This window comes from Abramis brama, assembly GCF_963993115.1.
Source record: "Abramis brama genome assembly, chromosome: 17".
NCBI classification, from domain to species: domain Eukaryota; kingdom Metazoa; phylum Chordata; class Actinopteri; order Cypriniformes; family Leuciscidae; genus Abramis; species Abramis brama.
The window spans coordinates 25,612,287-25,631,628 of record NC_139979.1 but is presented as its reverse complement, the minus strand read 5'-3'; the positions used below and the strand labels follow the sequence as shown (position 1 = coordinate 25,631,628).

The window sequence follows — 19,342 nt, the reverse complement described above, 5'->3', positions numbered from 1 at the left end:
ACAAACTATGCAAAAGCGGCAGCCCTTCTGGCACACTCATTGTTCGAATTCACTCACTCCTTTTCATTCACTCCTTCAAGTGGACTATATTAGAGGAGTAATGTAGGGAAGAGTGAATGAGGGTTTAGGGGCGATTTCGAACACAGCTCTAGACTGCACATTCTGACCAAAAAAGGGGGGACAAAATTCCCCTAATCATGGCTGCTGGGTCAATGTTATTTACCAGTCCTTCTGTTACGCATTTCAGTTTAGGACCAATAGTCCAGCACTTCTTAAAGGTTTAGAAAATGTTTATAAGATATTGAATTGAAAGCAATAAATTCATCAACATTAAATAATAATAATATTGATAAAGGATACAGACATGTTAAATAACAAGACGTCACAAAGATATCTGAGAAATTGTCCATTTAATAAAACTGACAAAAATTATGTATGGCATTCCAGTGGCACATAATGGTAAATCTCATGAACTGGCACAGGGAACGAGACAGTTTACAGGACCCAAGCCTGCAATCCTAATATATATATAGATATATATATATCTGTTTCTATGTAAAAAAATAAATAAATAAATAAAACACACACACAAAAAAAAAAAAACATCTAATGATTGAAATGAAAGAATGCAAAATCTGAGAAGTTTCCAATCACGGACAACTGTTTCTCAACTCAGAGTGGAGGAAAGATGGTTAAAGATTTACATGCTAGGTTGCTTTTCTCTGAATATATGCAAAGGACATTTGTGCTATTTTGTATAACAAACAGAATTCATTTATTATCCTCGTACTTGAATAAAATTACCATCAAAACACAGAGTTATGCTAATAAACTGCATGGCTCAGGTTTGCCATTTCCGAATTTCAATTAGAAATGTTCTTGGTTTAATCTGTTTTAGCATCATTTAAATTCATTTCCATGTGATGCAGAATGTCCTCAAAGCAAAAGGACAGAATAAAACCTCACTGAGAAAAAAATAAACAATAAAAAATACAGATGCCTCGACAGGCCATTCAGAACAACACAGAGAAAGAACGCTTGTGGTTGGTTGTTGAATTTCACATGTTCCATTCATTGATCACAGCAGTGAAAAAATACAAAAATAAACAGCGCAACCTTTAACAAATCTGGGCCACCACAGTATGTATAGCTTTCCAGAGGTCTTCTTCAATAAATAATTGGCAGAGATAGAGTACATGTTTCCATCTTCTCAATAATCCAGAGGCCAGCACAACACAGCGCGACTTTACAGAAATGCAGATGAGACATGAAGTTGCGCAACATCATCTAAAAAAACAAGAGAAACTGGCATCGTCTTTCTCTAAAGCAGATAAAGATGCTGTTTTACACTCACTTGTTGAATGACAGGACATAGGAAGCACATCTAAACAGTTGTTTCTTTACATATCATATGAATAGTAATCTTCAGATCTTTAATATTGCATGTAAGGCTTATGCAGTCATAAAAGGTTTTGAAGTACTTTTACTCCTTAGTGGACATTTAGCAAATGCTTTTAGCCAGTTACTTGGTAACTCTACTCAGTAACTTCATGAATTAGCCTTTCCAAGATTTGAACCTAGTTTATTTGTGCTACTAGCCCACTATGATGCTACTACCAAATATACTACCCCTCCTAACATAGGTTCCAAATTACTTAACATAGAGGTAATTACTGACATGCCATCAAACAAAGAATAGACTTTTTCGGATTTCAGGACACTATCTCAGACTATTTCACCCCAATCATCAGGCACTACCTACTGAAGTCTTCTATCTGTGATGTGATTCTATAAACCTTACAAACATGAGCAGAATTTGATATATCTCACTGGCAAACAAATTCAAATATTTCCTACTGAACAGGTAGGCTAAATAATAATGAGTGGTTTTGAGGCTGGTTGAAAAAAAAAAAAAAAACACTGCAGAAAAACGAATTAACCCAAGTTAGAAAACAGTATCTTATTTTTTTAAATAGTACAATGTATAGTACAACGTTTACTCTCAGTTTGCAGTTACTTCATACAATATATTTAACCCCCCCCAAAACGCTTCATTATAACTAAAAGCGATGAAAAATACAATGCAAAACCTTCACTTAAGCCATGTGAAATGACCTTAAGAAATGTGTGCGGTTTTCAGTTAACAAAAGCAGGTGTCAGACAAAACCAGTGTCTTTAACTTAAAAATATGAATTTAAATTACATAATACATTTCTGATAAATAAATATTTTGCTTGGATGGTGATACGAAATCTAAAAGGACTGGCCAGTTCTGTAAACTGGATTCCCTTTCTAACCTTAATTGCAGCCAGGGCTTTCATTCTCCGTCAGTTCATGACACTCCATGAAGAACAGTCAAGTCACAAGAATGACTACCAAGGTCGAAAACAATTCACCCGTGTCACACCATTTCATTTTCAGGATAGCTGCTGAGAATTAATATTCAAATTAATTCTTCACTAGCTGACAGTGACAGTGTTACGTTTAAACTGATTGCTGAATCAAGTTTTACATATAAGAACATCTGCAAACGGGCCCAAGAGGTTCTTGTTAAAGATACAGCGCACCCATACTAAATATGTGGTAAAGGGTTTGATGTTCTCTGAGAATGTGTAGTTCTGATGGGGCAGAATGTAAGGCATATATGTGTTCTCTCCCTGCTCCTGGATCCACACCTCATATTTCACCTCTTTAACCTTCAAGTACTTCAGGTTCCAAGGGATCTGCCATGACACTGAGAGCTTTGCTTCATTGGTGGCCTGTACTGACGTCTGACACTTGGGCTCTCTGACTCGACCAGGATGTACAGTACTAGCCACCTTAGCCTTTTTGAGATTAGGCTTTTTTAGAGCTTCTCTGAGTACGCCCAGAAAAGAGGCGATGTCCACAATAGTGTCCTGGTAAATGCGAAAAAGCCACTCTGGATTACGACAACAAAGATGTCTTGGCACATCCTTGCTGGCAAGGATACGTTCTTGTTCCTCTTTGTCCAAATGGACGATGCCACCCTGATCCCAGGGGCGATCGGGATATGTAACAGTGTTTTTTTCCAAGGTGTTTCGCCATGCGACATACTGAAGGTCCATGCCAGGTAAGGAGGCCAAGGTTTTGTAGGGAGTGTACTGCTCTGGGTTTACAGCATAAGGGTAGAGTTCAACCACAGCGGCACCACGGGGCAAGAACATTGAGGTGATCATCTGGGCTCCGTGCATGCTGACCAACATAGACGCCCCACTAATTATTTGGATAATGCTATCAAACGACTGCTCCTCCAAAGACACAGTGACAGTCCTCATTTGAAACTCTTGGGCTAAAGCAAGAAGAAGTTCCGCCTCATTGAGGATGAGCCTGTTAGTGGTACGTTTAAAAACTACAATGTAGTCATCACTCTCCTCTCGCGTGATGTTAAGCCTCTCCATCAAAAATGACGCAAACTGGCGGATCTCGTTACCTGATATCAGAATATTGGCTTTGGGTCCTTGCGGTTGCACAAAGCCATATTGGTACCATGTTGTCATCTTTGAAAGTCCTACGTAGGACTTGGTGAAGCACATGAGTTTGCCAAAGGTCTTTAACTGCATTTTGAGTAGTGGTTGCTTACTGCTGAGCAAACGGTAGAGATCGAAGTGAGCACCTTCACCCCAACCCTCCATGAAGACAAGCCTGGCCTCGTCATCCAAGTCTGAATACTGCTGCATTGTGTAGTAGATGGGCAAAAGATCATCGTGGAAAATGTGCATGAGGTTGTCTGGGTTAAATCGGTTCAGAATTAGAGTGACATCTGGCACAAACACAGGTTTCGGCATGAACTTCAGAGCCGCTGCCGGGAGCTCAAGAAAGTTAAAGTATTGAGTGTTGTGGTCTTCAACAGAAGAGAGGTCCAGCAGGGCGGGCTGGAAACGCCGAGGGCCAAGGTTGGGCAGCATCACAGAGTCATTACTGTGGAAGAACACAAACTCCTCAGCCTCAGTGCAGTAGCAGAGGTAGTCAAAGCGGCAGATGCGATCGGTGTGCATCTTCCCAGTGCAGACCATTCTGGTGCCATGTTCTTGGAGTGCTAACAGGGCACCGTGGTAGTCGATACGCACCTGTGAGAACTCCTGTGATTGGCGTGTGAGCTGTAGCTCCTCTTCCAACTGAGATGTGTGTTCAATCAGGCAAACGTATTTCCAAAGCAAGGCTGCCACCACTGACACCAGCAGGCCATTTAGCACCGCCGGCAGGTTCATCCTACACCCAATAGCACGCATCACAGCAGAACTCCGACCCCACACTCATGCTCCTCTACCTGCAAAGATCAGAATACCATGTTTGAATCAGGAAGTTTGTGAGTAAAACAGAGGTCTTCAACCCTGCTCCTGGATGTACGGCAAAGTTTATTCCCAACCTGCTTCAGCATGCCTGTCTGTGATTTTCAAGTGATCCTAAAGAGCTTAATAACCTGTTTCAGGTGTGTTTGATTAGAGTTGGAGCTAAACTCTACAGGACAGTGGGTCTCCAGGGGGGTTGAATACCTCTGTCTTAATACATCATAAACATAAAGAAGAGAATAATCACGGAGGAAAAAAAGAGTAGGGTATCGAGAGAGGGAAGGGTACCAAATATTGTGAACTCCAGGGTTATACAAGACCCATAGGACCTAGGACTATATTGTGAATACATTGTGTATGCGTTTACATATCTCAAGACTCCATATCATGGCAAAAATCAGATTTCTACAGCAGAAAGTTTGCATTACTTAAATAATAATTTTAAGTTAAAGTTGTTCAACTGAATTCATTACCTCTGGTCATTCTTGTGACTTTCACCATTGCATATGCCTGTATTCCCTCTCAGTACTAAGCTTTTATAAAAGAAAAAAAAGAAAGAAAAGAAAAACCTTGACATAATCTAATCCTTTGAGCTGCTGGCATTCTAGGGTAGCCAGCAGAGCCATGGATACCACAGACTGGCTAAAGATGCCCACCTGCAGCCACACATTCACAGAATTTGGCACTAAAATTCAAAATTTCTAAATTTCTAAATAAAATTCTAAAATTTGCGTGTTCTCAGTGTCCCATGTTTGCAACAGCCTACAGGTTAATGCTTTAACTGTGCCTGCTAGACTGTTTTTAGAAGGAGATAAGAAAATGTTAAGAAAAGACAAAGAACCTGTTTCAGTAATCTAAAATAGTGACAGCTCTTCCTATATTTCACAACGACTGCATCAAATTGAGGGACGTTACAAGCTTTATCAGTCCTAAAAATTAGGAGGAGGCTGGCAGAGCTTCTTGCTGTCACATCTCGTGGATGAAAAATGCTAATTTTCAGGATGTGAAGGACAAACTTCCTTGTTTGTTTTCATCCACAGTATTTCATGTTTTGAGAATTAAGCTGTATTAACGTTCAATCCACAAGGATACAAACAGCAGGAATGGCAGTGTCGCCATTTATGCATTTAATTCCCTTCACTGCAAAGACAACCCAGAGGGAAACATAAAAAGGCTTTGCCAACTAACAAATGCCTGCAAAATGTCAGCTACGTATTGAAACTACTGAGCAAACCCTTAGTGGCACCATCTCAGCTCACATAAGACTGAAATGTCTTTGATGTCTGCTTGGAAATTAGGCATAAACTGAAGAATGAATGGTTATAAACCCCATATTGCTTGGGCTCCCCAGGGTGTATTGCCTCAAAATGTCACATAAGGGTAACATTATCATTATTAACATCTCTCCTAAAAGAGCAACAATAAGCTTTTTACTAATTAATCATTTTCATAATAATACTATATTACTAATTCTTGCTATATTTTCAAATGAAAGAAAACTGTAAAAAAATAATTTAAAACGTACCTAAATTTGGCTTATATAAGAGGTGATAATCAAATCAACATTGCACTTCATCTCATACATTATTTATCTTGGAAAAAATAATCAAATCAGCAAAGAGGGGTGTAAAAAAAAAGAAGTTTTTAATAAAGTAAGAACTGTCATGAGTCCATTTCTAATCGAGTCTATTTTGGTTTCAGGTAACATTTACATCCGTTTCAGTGTTCAGTCTTTCTCTCTCCTGGGACTTAACACCCACAGCGCTGTTACGCCTACACCATTCTGCCAGTGATTATTTCAAATAACTTCACTCAACTCAATGTCACTGCACCATAATCACTCAAATAAATTATAGCCTTGATAAAACAAACCAACAAAATGATTTTCAGTAAGAATATGCAGCACTCCCATAAAAAAGGCTGTTTGCAAAATCTAGACTAACATGCTGCTCATTCTGCAATTTCAATTTCTTCAGTCCTGTAAGTACACTGTGCACAACATGCACATTTTCTGTGTGCATGGAATACTCAGCTGACCTATTACATGTGTATGCAACACAAGAATTCTGCATGGAATACTGTAATGCAATGTTTGACTTTGTCTCCAATTTCCAATCTGACAAAAGAACGAGAAATAAAATCAGCAATGACTCCTTATTTGACCAGAGTAACAAATGTTAAAGACATTTTTCACAAAATGTATTTATAAATAACCATATTTATTTCACAGAATCATAACTGGAGGGGATGTGTTGGTCATGGGGCAGCAATGCAGCATAGTATTATGCAAAACAGTTACCAATATTTTCTTATTAAAAAAAATTGTAAGAAAAGTCTGAAAAAATAAGTAATGTGTTACTATGAATTTATATAATATAAATTGTCCATGTTGTTTTTTCCTCAATTTTGAATTCTGCATTGTATTGTGTTTTGTTTAGGGTAAAAGAAAATGTCCTGGCAAAAAAATGACCAGTACCTTTTAGTGTTGGGCGATATGCTCCATAGTAACATCGTCCTATCGTCAGCCTGTGAGATTGTGATACATGATATAATTATTTACTTATTTAATTTTACTTGCTCTGTTTTTTATGCCACGGGAAACGAGAATCATTGTCTATCATTTTGCGAGCTAAGATGGAGTTGGTGATAAAAAAAATTGTGTCACGTCGCATAGAAATATCAATTATCTTAATGTATTGGCTTAAAGGGTTAGTTCACCCAACAAATTTCTCAAATTTCTCTATCGGCACAACCCCAGTACCTTTTCTGTTTTTCTATGGATTTTAATTATTACAGTGTATACATTTATTTAACTCTGCAAAGTGGTGGATGCTTGAATTAGCATCTAGCTGAGCATGAGGTTGTGGACCTGATCTTAAGATTACATGCAAGCTCATGTGTTTCACATGCTCGATTGCTTGGCTATCATTCAGATCTGGCATATGTTTGATGATGCTGTGAGCAAAACTGACACACACACACACACGCACACACGCACACACACAAAAACCCAGAGGGAGGATGTTGAAACTGCTTGCATGTAATGCACTGTGACATGGATCAGATTATAGGAGGTTCATTCACTACAATGGAAAAATCTAAGCTAAATCCAGACCATTGACGCTTATTAACATAGCAGAGCTCATGGGAAAAGGGGTTTAAAACTGATTTGTTTGGTGAAGCGATATGCAAACACATTAAAGAGAGACAGAGGCGAGTAATTTGCTAAAGAGCATAAAGACTTTGGGAGCGCATGGCACTAAGGAGCTGTCCAGATCTAAATCCCTCAGCAAGAGCAGGCAGACCTCACGTCCTTGAAAAGCTGTTGTTACGTCCTATGGTGTAATTTTATTTTATATTATTATTTTTTTTCGATGTTGTGTTTCCGACCACTAGGTAGCAGTAGTGGTCGTTTTCTCCATGCCTTTTTCTGTGCAGGTAAAGCCAGGTGAAGGTGATCTCCTCGACTGATGGCTGCTCATTTGGAATTGGTCTTCTCCTCAACAAAAAGAGTTTAAAGCCTTGCTAATCTCCGTTGAAAGGGGGGGCTTTTTGTTGTTCACTGCTAGTTGTATCTCTGTGTTGACTCTAAGTTTTGCTGCTGTTCAGGTGTGTCTGATCTAGTAAACTTTCAAATCGTTTTGTTGTTAACTTCTAAACATTGCTACATTGAAGTAGAGACTTTTTATTTCTGTTGTGAAACTAACTGTTAAAAACTGAATCTCTGTTTTTCCTGTAAATATTGTAAATCTACTTAAACTGGGAGTTCTAGGGAGTGGGTGCCCTTTTTATTATTTTGTAACTCTTTTCTCCTGTTTAAAGTAGAGAGGGAGTCAGGGAAGTATTTTGTTGTTTATTTCCTTTTATTTTCCATAAGGTAAGTGTAGAGTTTGTCCCCATAGTTAGAGGCATTTTTGTTTATGTACTTTCTTTGGGCTTTTCTCCCACTCCTGAAGTCTTAATACTCCCTAAATAGTGTTACATCAATAAATTTGTTGTACCACATTTCTGTTGTTTTGGTGTAACTTTTGGAGCCATTTGTTTTGTTCATTTTTTTTTTAGTTACTTTAATGCTGCTTTCCCCTACCCTAGACTGGGTGGAACGTAACACTGTCCTTTCCATGCATATGAAGATAGGAAGCAGGGGGTCACATCATGCAAGAGAGGGTTTTTTCTTTCTTTCCGGAGGAGCCGGGTCCACGTGTTTATGACTGCGTGAGAGAGAATGGGATTATGGGCCTGGCTGACAGGGCTTGCCCAGCTCCCTTGTGTACAGCTGGGCTGTTTGCTATGTGGATGATAAGCACCACAATGATGGGGGAAGGCAGCCTAGTGCTTCTAATGCATTTTAATAAGGCTCCTGGAAAGACACGGCTCTCAGTCTTTCAGTGGCTATCTTCCCTTCAGGATAGCCAAGGAGATTCCCTACTCGGCTCCCTGCCCATGACAGAAAACGCTCCGGTTAAAGAGACACAATCATTATGCCTCTTCGTATCTCCTGCTAATTGTTTTTAATTACCTTGTGAACAGGATTTTTGGTCATTTTGTGCTAATTTTTGTGCTGATTTTGAATTTTTCTGATTTATATATCCTTCAGACGGACTTTGATTTTGCGCCATAAGCGTTTTGAGTTTAACAATTTCATACAATGCACTTCTCTTTTTGAAAAAAACAAACAAACAAAAAACTACACTTCACAAATGCCTAACTCTTGTACTACACCGTTGTATTTGTCTTTTATCTTCTATAAATTAGCAGAGGGTGGTGAAGCAGCTTCCAGAATTCACCTATTGTTATTACCCTTAATAAGCTGCATGCTGATTCATATAGTAAGCACTGAAAAAGGCAAACGTCTTCAGCGTCCCTCTGTTCCTCGGGGACAGATGAAGAATGGGTCTGATTGAGCTTTTCAGAGGGGGTTACAGGAAACAGTGTCACTCTGCCTCCTGGGAGAAGGACTCTACGTAACACTGCAGAGCTGGGTTGAGGACAGCTAAATGACAGAACACTGGAGCAGGAAAAAGACAGGGTGCAAATCAAAAAGAAGAAATATACATAAGAATTGAGTTTGCTTATGGAAATTGAGGCTATAGCGTTTTCGAGAATAGGGAACGATCGAAAAATACTTTTGCTGATGCTTTTGATGATAACATCAACCCCTAAATGTTGCGGCTATTGGATTCAATGCAGGCAGTTAATGTTCGCTATCAAATTTAATTTGAAATGCATCTTTCTTTACCGACAGTGTTTTAGGGAGATGTCTGTTGCCTTGTACGTCACAGTTCAGCACAAGATAGTCACTAGTGAAGGGCTTGGGATTGTGCATGTTCTTGAGGTTTCATCAGCATTGTCATAACTTTAATTCTACTACTTGTCTTTTTTACCCAGCTCAAAGTCCTTTTGAAGACAAATAAAGTTAAACAGATTATAGATTTTGGCTTCAGATTTTGCATTTAACATACTATGGAGCTTATAATATGACAAAATGATTTGAATTTGAATTGTGTAAATTTGAATTATTGACAAGTGTAATTAACAAATTTGAATAATAGGCTATGTGGAATTTTAAATAGTTATGAATTTGATTTCTTTAAACGAATATTGAACATTTGAAATTTAACGAATTGAAATGTTTTTATTTATTTGTTTATGTAAAAAAACAGTGTTCATTACTCCCACCCACATTAATTTTGGGATTAATCACTGTTATTATTAAGGGGTCCTTGGACATTTATTTTGGTGTAGACAAAGTCACTTATGGCTAACTACGCGTGTAAGAATATAGGCTAGGCTATTATAAGTGTTTATTTCATAAATATGAATGTACCTCGCATCTCCCGGACACTAGCCTATTTCGTTTAGATGGCCAACTCTCAAAGTATGTATGGAAAAGCTGCGGGACGCACTGGACAGCGCGGAGAGAACGCACAATGACTTAGCTTAGTGGGTAGAGAAATTAACACACACCGTTTTGTTTGACGTCACTTGATACTCAATATTAATGAAATAAATAAATTTAATGTCAGAGAATACACAAGCGCATCCTTTTGAGATATAAATTATAATAATGTTTTATAAAAATAAAACACAAGGCCTACATCATAAAACTCAGAAGAGTATGTATTTTAATATCTCTGATAGTCAGTCTGAATGACAGTCCATGAACATTAGGCCTATTATATACCCAAGTCAATGCATTATTCTTTCCTTTTTGTATTAGTGTTTAAAATATTTAGTTTACTACTAATTATATTGATTTATATCTTAATTTATTATTTATTTTCTTAACTTACTGGGCGGCGACCATGCAGGCTATGACAGCTGTCATTTACCCTGCCATACCCAGCTGATGCAAAGCGTAGGTGAATGTATATCTACACAGAAGAAAGCCCTGTCTAGGCTCTTCCCCGGTACGGGTTGTGTCGAGGCATTGGTTAGTCTGGTTGTTTGATGAGAAAAAGTATACATTTTTACTATGTAGTTGCAATAAACGCGTTAAGAATCCGTACAACTGCAGCATCGGAGGACTATTATTAGAATATTAGAAATCATATAGGCTATTCAAGCTGTTTTCTCATTTTTCTACTCTTAATATTAAATCAAAAAACGACTGAACGACTGATACACGGATTCTCTTGAACCACTCCCACGTTTGGGGCAGAAAACTACTGCAGTGCAGCTCTGTAATTGGCCAAAATGCTTTGTTTGACTTTTCTGAGATCCTCTACTCTTCCCTGTGGATGACCTGTGACCTATTTTCTGTACGATCTGAATTTTCTGTGTTTTGAATTTTAGAAAACTGAATTTGAAGTTCAGAATTTCTTCTTCATCTTGAAAACTTGAATCTCTACTTTTTAAAACGGGATATTTGCAGTCTAAGAGTTCAGAACAAAAAAACAACTGTCTGAAAATACATGTCTATAAAATTCAGCCATAAAAACATTTCAATTCGTTAAATTTAAAATGTTCAATATCCGTTTAAAGAAATCAAATTCAGAACCATTTAAAAATCCACATAATATTCAATTTTGTTCGATTACACTTGTCAATAATTCAAATGTACACAATTCAAATTCAAATCATTTTGTCATATAATAAGCTCCATAATATGTAGGAACCCCTGTCTCTGCACCAATATCCTGGTTAGATGGTTTTAAAGTTAGGATGTCTCAGAGGATTCAGACAGGTCTACATAGTTTTGAGAGTGACATCTAGCAGGCATTCCTGTCCTTGACGAAAAATAAAGTTGATCCAATGTAACAGTCAGCAAGAAAGCATGTACAAATGCTTTTAAAAAGGTTGGCTTATATATGTCAAATGCTTATAATAGTGGCAGCATCACATCTGGTGCTGTCCTTCCAGTTGTGCCCTTTGCATCCCGTTTTATTTATATTCTAAAATTACCCTGTGCTTTTATATAATACACATACACACACACACACACACACACACACACATACATATACATATACATATACATATATATATATATATATATATATATATATATACATACATACATACATACATACACACATTCACTCACACACGTATCCTGTGAAACACAACAGGTAGCAGTCTAATACAGCTATTGGTCTTATGCGATGATTTATATATTTGAGTCTAGAAATTATGACGTGAGGTGCGGTTGGAAATATCTAGAATAGAAATTGTGTGGGTGATCGATCGGCAATAATCGAGAAGATCGAAGCATCTACCTTTTCATCACGACAGCTGGTGGAAAAGAAACTTTTTTGCATTAAGTTTTCCAAAACAGACAGACAATAATACACAACAAACCATATGGAAAAACAAATGCATATCATACCTGTGGGAAAGGTGAGCCTGGACGAAGTGATGTGAAGTCACTGCGGATACACTGTTTCAACAGCAGCTCCAGCAAACCAGCGCCAATGATCATTTACAACTTTACAACGGACAAACGCAGCATTTTCGGGGTAATTGTGTTAAATACGTGATGTGTTCATTCACCACAGCGATTAACTGACGGCTTATCGGCAATTTTTATCGCTAAGTTGCACAAAATCGACTCTGTCGCGCGTATTCTGTGAGCATTAACCAGCTGCTGGAGAAGTCTCCACCCACAGCGATGACCGAGCTCAGACGAGAAAACCTCGCGAGATCTTATCGCCTCTAATCAGTCTGACGTTTGTATTCGTGTTATCGCGAGAGCATCGCAGCACAATTGAAAGTCCCATGTGAGAGAGCACAATGAAAGTAGGCTACATATTAATATTAAAATTCATCTCCTAGTTAATTTAATTCATTTTAAATAATGGTCGTTAAATATTAAATGGCAAATTGGGAAAAACCTCGGTATATGTAGGCTATAACACACTATCTCCACCAATTTAATTGTAGGCTAACTATTTAATTATTTATTCACTAGTCAACTAACTTAAGAATAGATTGCCTTATGGTATACTTAGACATATCCTGATTCACTTAAACTTGACATTCAACTCGTTTATTTACTTGAGTAGGCTATAACTGTAGCCTATCGGTGACTTTGAAGGTGTTTGAATATTAGCTATAGGTGATTGAGTAAATATTAATTATACTCTTGGGTGTGACTGTAATTTCAAAAATTCATTTTAGTAAACCAGCTAAAAGTAATAAGCTAATATCCATAGACTTCATAATGCCACAGGGATTGTGTTATGGTTGGTAGGCTACATCTTTGTCATGAACGCAGATAACATGACCTGAACAGGCTACAGACCTTTTTTTTTTTATTGACTTACAATTTTTCTAACAGAGAAATTATCCATGCCATGATTTAAGAGTCTAGTGTTTTGGGAACGATTGTTTTTTAAAGGTGATCTCAGTGATTGTCAGTTCTCGTTGATTCTAAGCGGTAATACGGCGCCCTCTAGAGCCAATTTGAGGTACAACAACAATTTATTAAAATGCGTTCTTATAGAAGATTAGCACACTTGACAAATTGTCTATTTTAATCACTAAAGTGATCAGTGCCTATATGTCTTATAATATGCTTAATAATTGTCATTTATTCTGTGGTAAATCGTTAATGCAGAGCTCTTTAAATACAAAGAGTACCACTATTGACCAGTAGATGGCAGACGATAGCTTTAAAAAGCCATTTGTGCTTTTCAGCTCCTTTCTTACTAAGGGGAATGTGAAAATAAATGCTGAATTTAATATTCAGTGTTGAGGCAGTGTGTAGTATTGTACAACGAACCTTCTTTTCAAGAAACGAATGGTAATTTCATTGCTCATGCTCTTTGCAGTCATGTGTATTTGACCTGCATCTCTCTCCAGTGAACTGCAGCTTTATAACATCTTTTATAAGAGCCATTGCAAATCCGTGTCTCCTGGGTCAAGAACCAGGCTTTATGGTTTCTGCAAGTATAATCAGTAGCCTAACTAACTCGATCAAATGTGTCACATTGCTGGTGGCTGTTGCAACGGCATGTTTATTAGCCTATATCCTAGTATCATGTATTATTTATAACAATAATGATTCCATATGCACATGTTTACTTGAATGGATGTGTTCCTTATGCTGAAATAAGGTTCCTAATGATGTCTCAAATAGGCCTATTACACAATTTCATTATGTGAAAGCAGTGTGAGGCAGGTGCGGTGCACTATAGGCCTAGAAAGAAATATAAAAACTGAAACATCCATTTAACCCTGTATGCATTTGGCCGCAATTTAAGGCATGGTTTCATAATCCACTCTGTTTAGAAAGCATGAACAAATATGCCTTGAACAAATAACTTTCAAATGACCCATACAAAATAGTTTCGCTGTAAGAATAATAATTTAAATTTTAAAAATGCAAAACCCTCCACAATATAAACGCGCCCAGTGACGTACAAGAATGAGATTGTTTTAATATTAGAACTACATTTAAATCCTAAAATACAACACCTTTCAAACGAATTACTATTATTTACGCAACGTTAAAGTTACGTCTGATTGGTCAAATATATCACGTGATATGAAAACGACCCTGATCTCTTATAACAAGTCTTGTTAATAAATGTAGCTAATTGAACTGATTATATTTTAGTTCGAATGATGTGTTTACTCAATATTCTTCCGTCGAACACATGCGGATGTAGGCATTTGATGTTTCAGCTTTTTTATTTCATGAAAGTGAAAAAGGACTGATGCTGGTGAAGAAAGTCATATGGGTCTGGACTGGAGCAACGTGACGGGTCGGTGAGTAAATGATGACAGGATTTTCATCAGAAATTCTGGTCACACTTTATATTAGGTGGCATTGACTATGTACTAACATTAAATACTAGCTACCCACAAGACCATGCATTTATGTATTTACTGTGTTACTACATGCATGGACAATTCCCACATTTATTGCTAATGAGTTTGATATGGAAGCTTGTTTCCGCCACAGAATAAATAAATAAATAAATAAAGGTTGCTATAATTTCGACTTTTTATGTCACAATTCTGACCTTTCCCCCCCCTTGCAATTGTATTTATAGGCTACGTAGGTCTATCTTTCAATTCTGACTTTATAATTCAGAATTGTGAGGAAAAAAGGTCAGAATTGTGACATAATTGAGGAAAAAAGGTCACAATTGTGACGCAATTATCTTATTTATAAAATAAAATTAATTAATTATTTATTATTATTATTTATATTATGAGGGATTGTTGTGTTTAGGAGTAAAGGTATAGGGTTAGAGTTAGGTTAGGTTTTGAGTTACAGTTTACATTGTAACAAGTTACAACAAATGTTAATTATATGCAAGTATTTTAAGTGAAATTACATATAGGCTACATATTTAATGATTATATTGTATAAAATGGTTAGTATAGCCAAGACCACATAAAGTGTGACCGGAATTCTAATTAATTTAATAGGCTACATTACAACTAATATTTATTTTTAATGTCTGTGTTCTTTGCATATCCGTGACTGTAGGCTATACTTGAAAACCATATAGGAACATATTTTGCATATGTTGTCATTTATCAGGTTTCTACAAATGTTTCCTTTACCTTCAATGACCTAATAAGTATTCTGAACTGCTCTTTGTCTGACTGGCTTGGAAAAGGCAATGAAACATATGAAATAAGTAATAATGGCACATTTCAATAATTTACTATTTGCATAGATACATAATAACCCAACCATGCAAGTGCAATGTAAACTCTCCCCGGGGACATTAGCGACAAACTATGAAAAAGCTTCAAAAAAGGTGCTGAAAAAAAGCTTTCAAAACTGATGTAATATTTTTGAGTCATGAACAATGTGTTTAAACAAGTTGCAGTTATTAAATAACATTTCAAAGTGTTTAAATACATTTATTTTATTTTTTTTATGTCGGGCAGTACAACCAAATAGTTGTGTATATATATACCATAGTTGTACCACCAGACATGGAAAGTGTACCAACTTACCCAATTGAAATTAGCCGTTTTTAGCAGTATTTGTGAGAGATCAACCTTTTTGATCATTGTCCTCTAAATGATGCATTATCATGTGTGCTGTTATTACCTTGTCAATTCATAATAAAAGAGCCATGTTTGCAGTTGTGCCACCCTGACTTATCTCAACAGCTTTAAAACTACTAATATTTATAAAATTTGTTTATATGAAAGGTTTCAAACCTAAAATGATGCCATAGTATTTTTATTTTTATTATTATTATTATTATTATTATTATGAAGACACCATTTTAAACAGTTTTCTTAGTCTGTTCATTTGTCCAGACAGTTGCACCACCTGACATTTTGGGGGGTTTAAGATAACAACACATAAAATAACATGTATTATTTAAATTTAAAAATTTATTCAAACAAAATAAGTTTTATAGAATAAAGTGATATGTTATGTCTCTTGAAAATCAAGTAATGCACTTGAACACAGAGTACTTTTTTTCTTTTTTTTTTTACAATAGTTGATTTGCTTCAGCTTCACCAAACACAAGACAAATGTCGTCCATATTGTACATTGTAAGTACAATTGTACATTGTCCATTGTAAGCATCCAGACTGCGATATGTTTTTAAAGCATCTCTAGGCGCACAGAGTCGGATAGGTGTCTGGATAAGATACTCCAGGTGAACGTTTAATGTTCTGTGTGAAAAGTTTGCGTCTCAATGTCTTATTTAAAGGGCCCAGTTATTCCACATAGTTTGTTTTCAGTTTTTGTAAATACCGTTCCGTTTGCGCTAGACTAAAAGTACACGCTTGTTTCAACCATAGACAGTATGTTTTTTTATTTATTATTTATTTATTTTTATTATCAACCAATCAAAATCAGGCTTACAAATTAATGTTAACAATATGTGCCTCCAATATCAAAACAATTCAAACACATACATAAATGCCAAATCCAGCATAATATAAAAGATACATACAATAAATAAATAGAAATAAAATAACCCAGAGGTCTAATCAGTTATCAAAATGTGTATAAGTTTGAAAACCTCCAAGGCTTGTCTTACCATAGACAGTATGTTTTCGACAGATGATCAGTGATTTAAAAATGGCGCCACCGGAAATGCTCCATAGCCAGACATGCGCAGTAGCGTTCCAACGAGTTTGTTATTGTTTACGTCCTTGAAATAGTTGCGATTTCTGTTCGCAGAAAGATTTTTTCATTTTTTTTATAGAAAAGCTGTGTGAAATGCTATTTAACCTTCCTCAAGCAATACTCAGAATTAAACATATTTAGTGCACTTGTTATACCCCATTTCAGCATGATTTGGAAGATTGAACGCTCCACCATGATGAAGGAATGTGAAAACCGTATGAAGTCTCTACACAAGCGCGAAAGTCACGGCCACATAGCGCCCTCTGTTGGCGGTATATTTCAGTGCAGCCCGTACAATGTGACTCATCCAATGTTTCCGTGCAGTTCCATGGTTTCAGGGCGGAGAGCGAGAAGCGCTGAGAGTCGCACTTCCACCAGCAGCCTTTACACACACACTGATCAGTACTAACCTCACTCACTCACTCACTCACACACACACGGGGCTGGACTCGCACTCAGCCGGGCTTCACCCGTCTTCGGATCCACAGCCGCCGGGACATTTAGGAGTTTTAAGTGGTTTTAATGTTCGCCTTAGAGAGCGGTAAGTCAAAGCTTTGTGTGATAGTGCGTTAGAATGCTAACACTGTTAGCCGGTTAGCATCTGTTTAAGACACAATAAACGTGCGTTAAACAGCCTGCGTTAATGTGGATGTGATTTGACAGCTGCATGCATGCTCTATGGGGGCACACGATGCTGGATCGGCCTGGTTCCAGTTGATCTGATAATCACGGGCTGTGGTAGAAGCGTGTAGCCAGTTAGCCATTATTTATATCCTCTTCCTCTCTATGGATGTATGGAGCTCATAAGGAGCTTATGGGCCAGATCAGGCCTGACATGCATGGGCATATCAGGTCTGGTTTCACATGATGTGTCCGTGATCATCACCAGACATGGATGCTTTTCTCTCTTTGCACTTGTGGTTTTGGTAGCATTGATGGTAGAAGGATGTTTAATGATGATGGACTTTAACAAGTCTGCTTTTTTTTAAAGGATAAGCTTGGTTAATTGCATCGTATCCAGAAGGTGGATGTGGTTTTGCATGCTTCTGATGTGAGTGTGTGGTTTGATGCTCTCAGTATTAAAGGTTGTATGTCCATTTTTTGCAAGTTTCATTTAGTCTAATTAGCTTTGTGAACACAAAACGCTTTAATTTGCTTGATTTCACAATGCTTTAAGCTTTAAAGTCTCCACTTGGAGTTTTAATGTTTTATCAGTCCTTTCATACTCAATTGCTGAGGCATGTAAGAGTTCAGAAGATCAGGTTCAGCCTAGTGTACTCTGATCAATATGTCTCATGTCACACTGGAATGTGTAAGGTGTGGAACACGTTCCTTCAGCCTAATGCACTGTAATCATGTTATGCAACCTGAAAGGTAAAACTGGGCTTGGAACTGCAGGCAATATGATTGTGTTGAATTGGCAGGGTTGTCTTATAATTTGTGGTTAGAATGTGATGTTAATATTAAAGAAATAACCACTTCTTGATGTAAAACTGAGCCTAAGAACAGCTCAAGTACATGACTTGGACCATAACTCTATAAAGCCTACTGTATCATGTTTGACATGGAAGGCCTCTAAATTATCAGCATGATCAGAACTTCTGAAAAACCTGTTTTACACAATCAACGACATGCCTTCTGTCGTCTGATTGATAGTTCTTTTTTTAGTAAGTAAAAAGCCTTTTCGTATAATTCTAAAAGTTATTCAGGTTATGGTACACGTGTCTTTCTGCTGATTTTTAAAAAGTATACGTCAGAACATTTACTGAAGTAACCTAGATTTACTTAATTATACTTTTTTTTTTCTCTACATGTAGGCTAATAATTGTACTAAGTATCAAATGTGGTACAACATGTTTTTGAGTAATGTTTATTTATATTTCTCAGGCATTAATGCATTGCATTATGCACTACCCGTGCCCGGCCAAAAAAAAGTTGCTGTTTGGATTTAAATAGGCAAATGCTTAAGGCCCGGTTTCGCAGACAGTGCTTAGATTAAGCCAGGATTTGGCCGTAGTTCAATTTGGGCATTTAAGTAGGTTTTATAAACAATCCTTAGGAAAAAAAAACACATTACTGGTGTGTATCATGAGACAAAGTAATGGCAATGGCACTGACGTATTTTAAGATGTGTTCGATGCAAGTTGCTTTCAGTTAAAACAGCTCAAACTAGTCTTAAGCCTTGTCTGTGAAACCAGGGGTGAAAGTCTATGACTGGATCATTATTGCAGAGATTATTATGTGTCTAGCATGTGATATGTTTGGCAACTGTTCTTCTAACCCTAATTGATGGAGTGTGTAGCTTTTCATTTCTTAAACAACTAGCCTATGTGGGAAGACACATCATGTTCATATTTCAGAACGACAATGTCAAGATTCATCAGGCTCAAATTATGAAAGAATGGTTGGGAGGGAGCATGAAGTGTCATTTTCACACATGAATTGGCGCCTCGGAGTCCAGACCTTAAATTCA

At 37.1% G+C, this 19,342-nt stretch overlaps 2 protein-coding genes across 3 annotated transcripts in view; one reads left to right on the top strand and one right to left on the bottom strand.

The window, feature by feature from the left end:
- Nucleotides 1-399: 399 nt before the first annotated feature.
- pomgnt2 (protein O-linked mannose N-acetylglucosaminyltransferase 2 (beta 1,4-)) lies at nt 400-12,398 on the bottom strand. 2 transcript variants are annotated; one of them, XM_084088721.1, is made up of 3 exons: nt 12,139-12,392; nt 12,029-12,044; nt 400-4,288 (listed from the first exon to the last, which is right to left on the bottom strand). In XM_084088721.1, the coding sequence occupies exon 3, from the start codon at nt 4,248-4,250 to the stop codon at nt 2,502-2,504; it is 1,749 nt and encodes a 582-aa protein (XP_083944847.1). In that variant the 5' UTR covers nt 4,251-4,288; nt 12,029-12,044; nt 12,139-12,392; the 3' UTR covers nt 400-2,501. The 2 variants fall into 2 exon arrangements, with proteins under 2 accessions (XP_083944847.1, XP_083944846.1); XM_084088720.1 differs by lacking the exon at nt 12,029-12,044 and having other exon boundaries at nt 12,139-12,398.
- Nucleotides 12,399-17,199: 4,801 nt separating this feature from the next.
- snrka (SNF related kinase a) overlaps nt 17,200-19,342 on the top strand; it is a 49,924-nt gene continuing 47,781 nt past the window's right edge. Inside the window, exon 1 of the mRNA XM_084088598.1 lies at nt 17,200-17,410. The gene's annotated coding sequence lies outside the window, so the exon portion shown is untranslated. The remainder of the gene's footprint in view (nt 17,411-19,342) is intronic.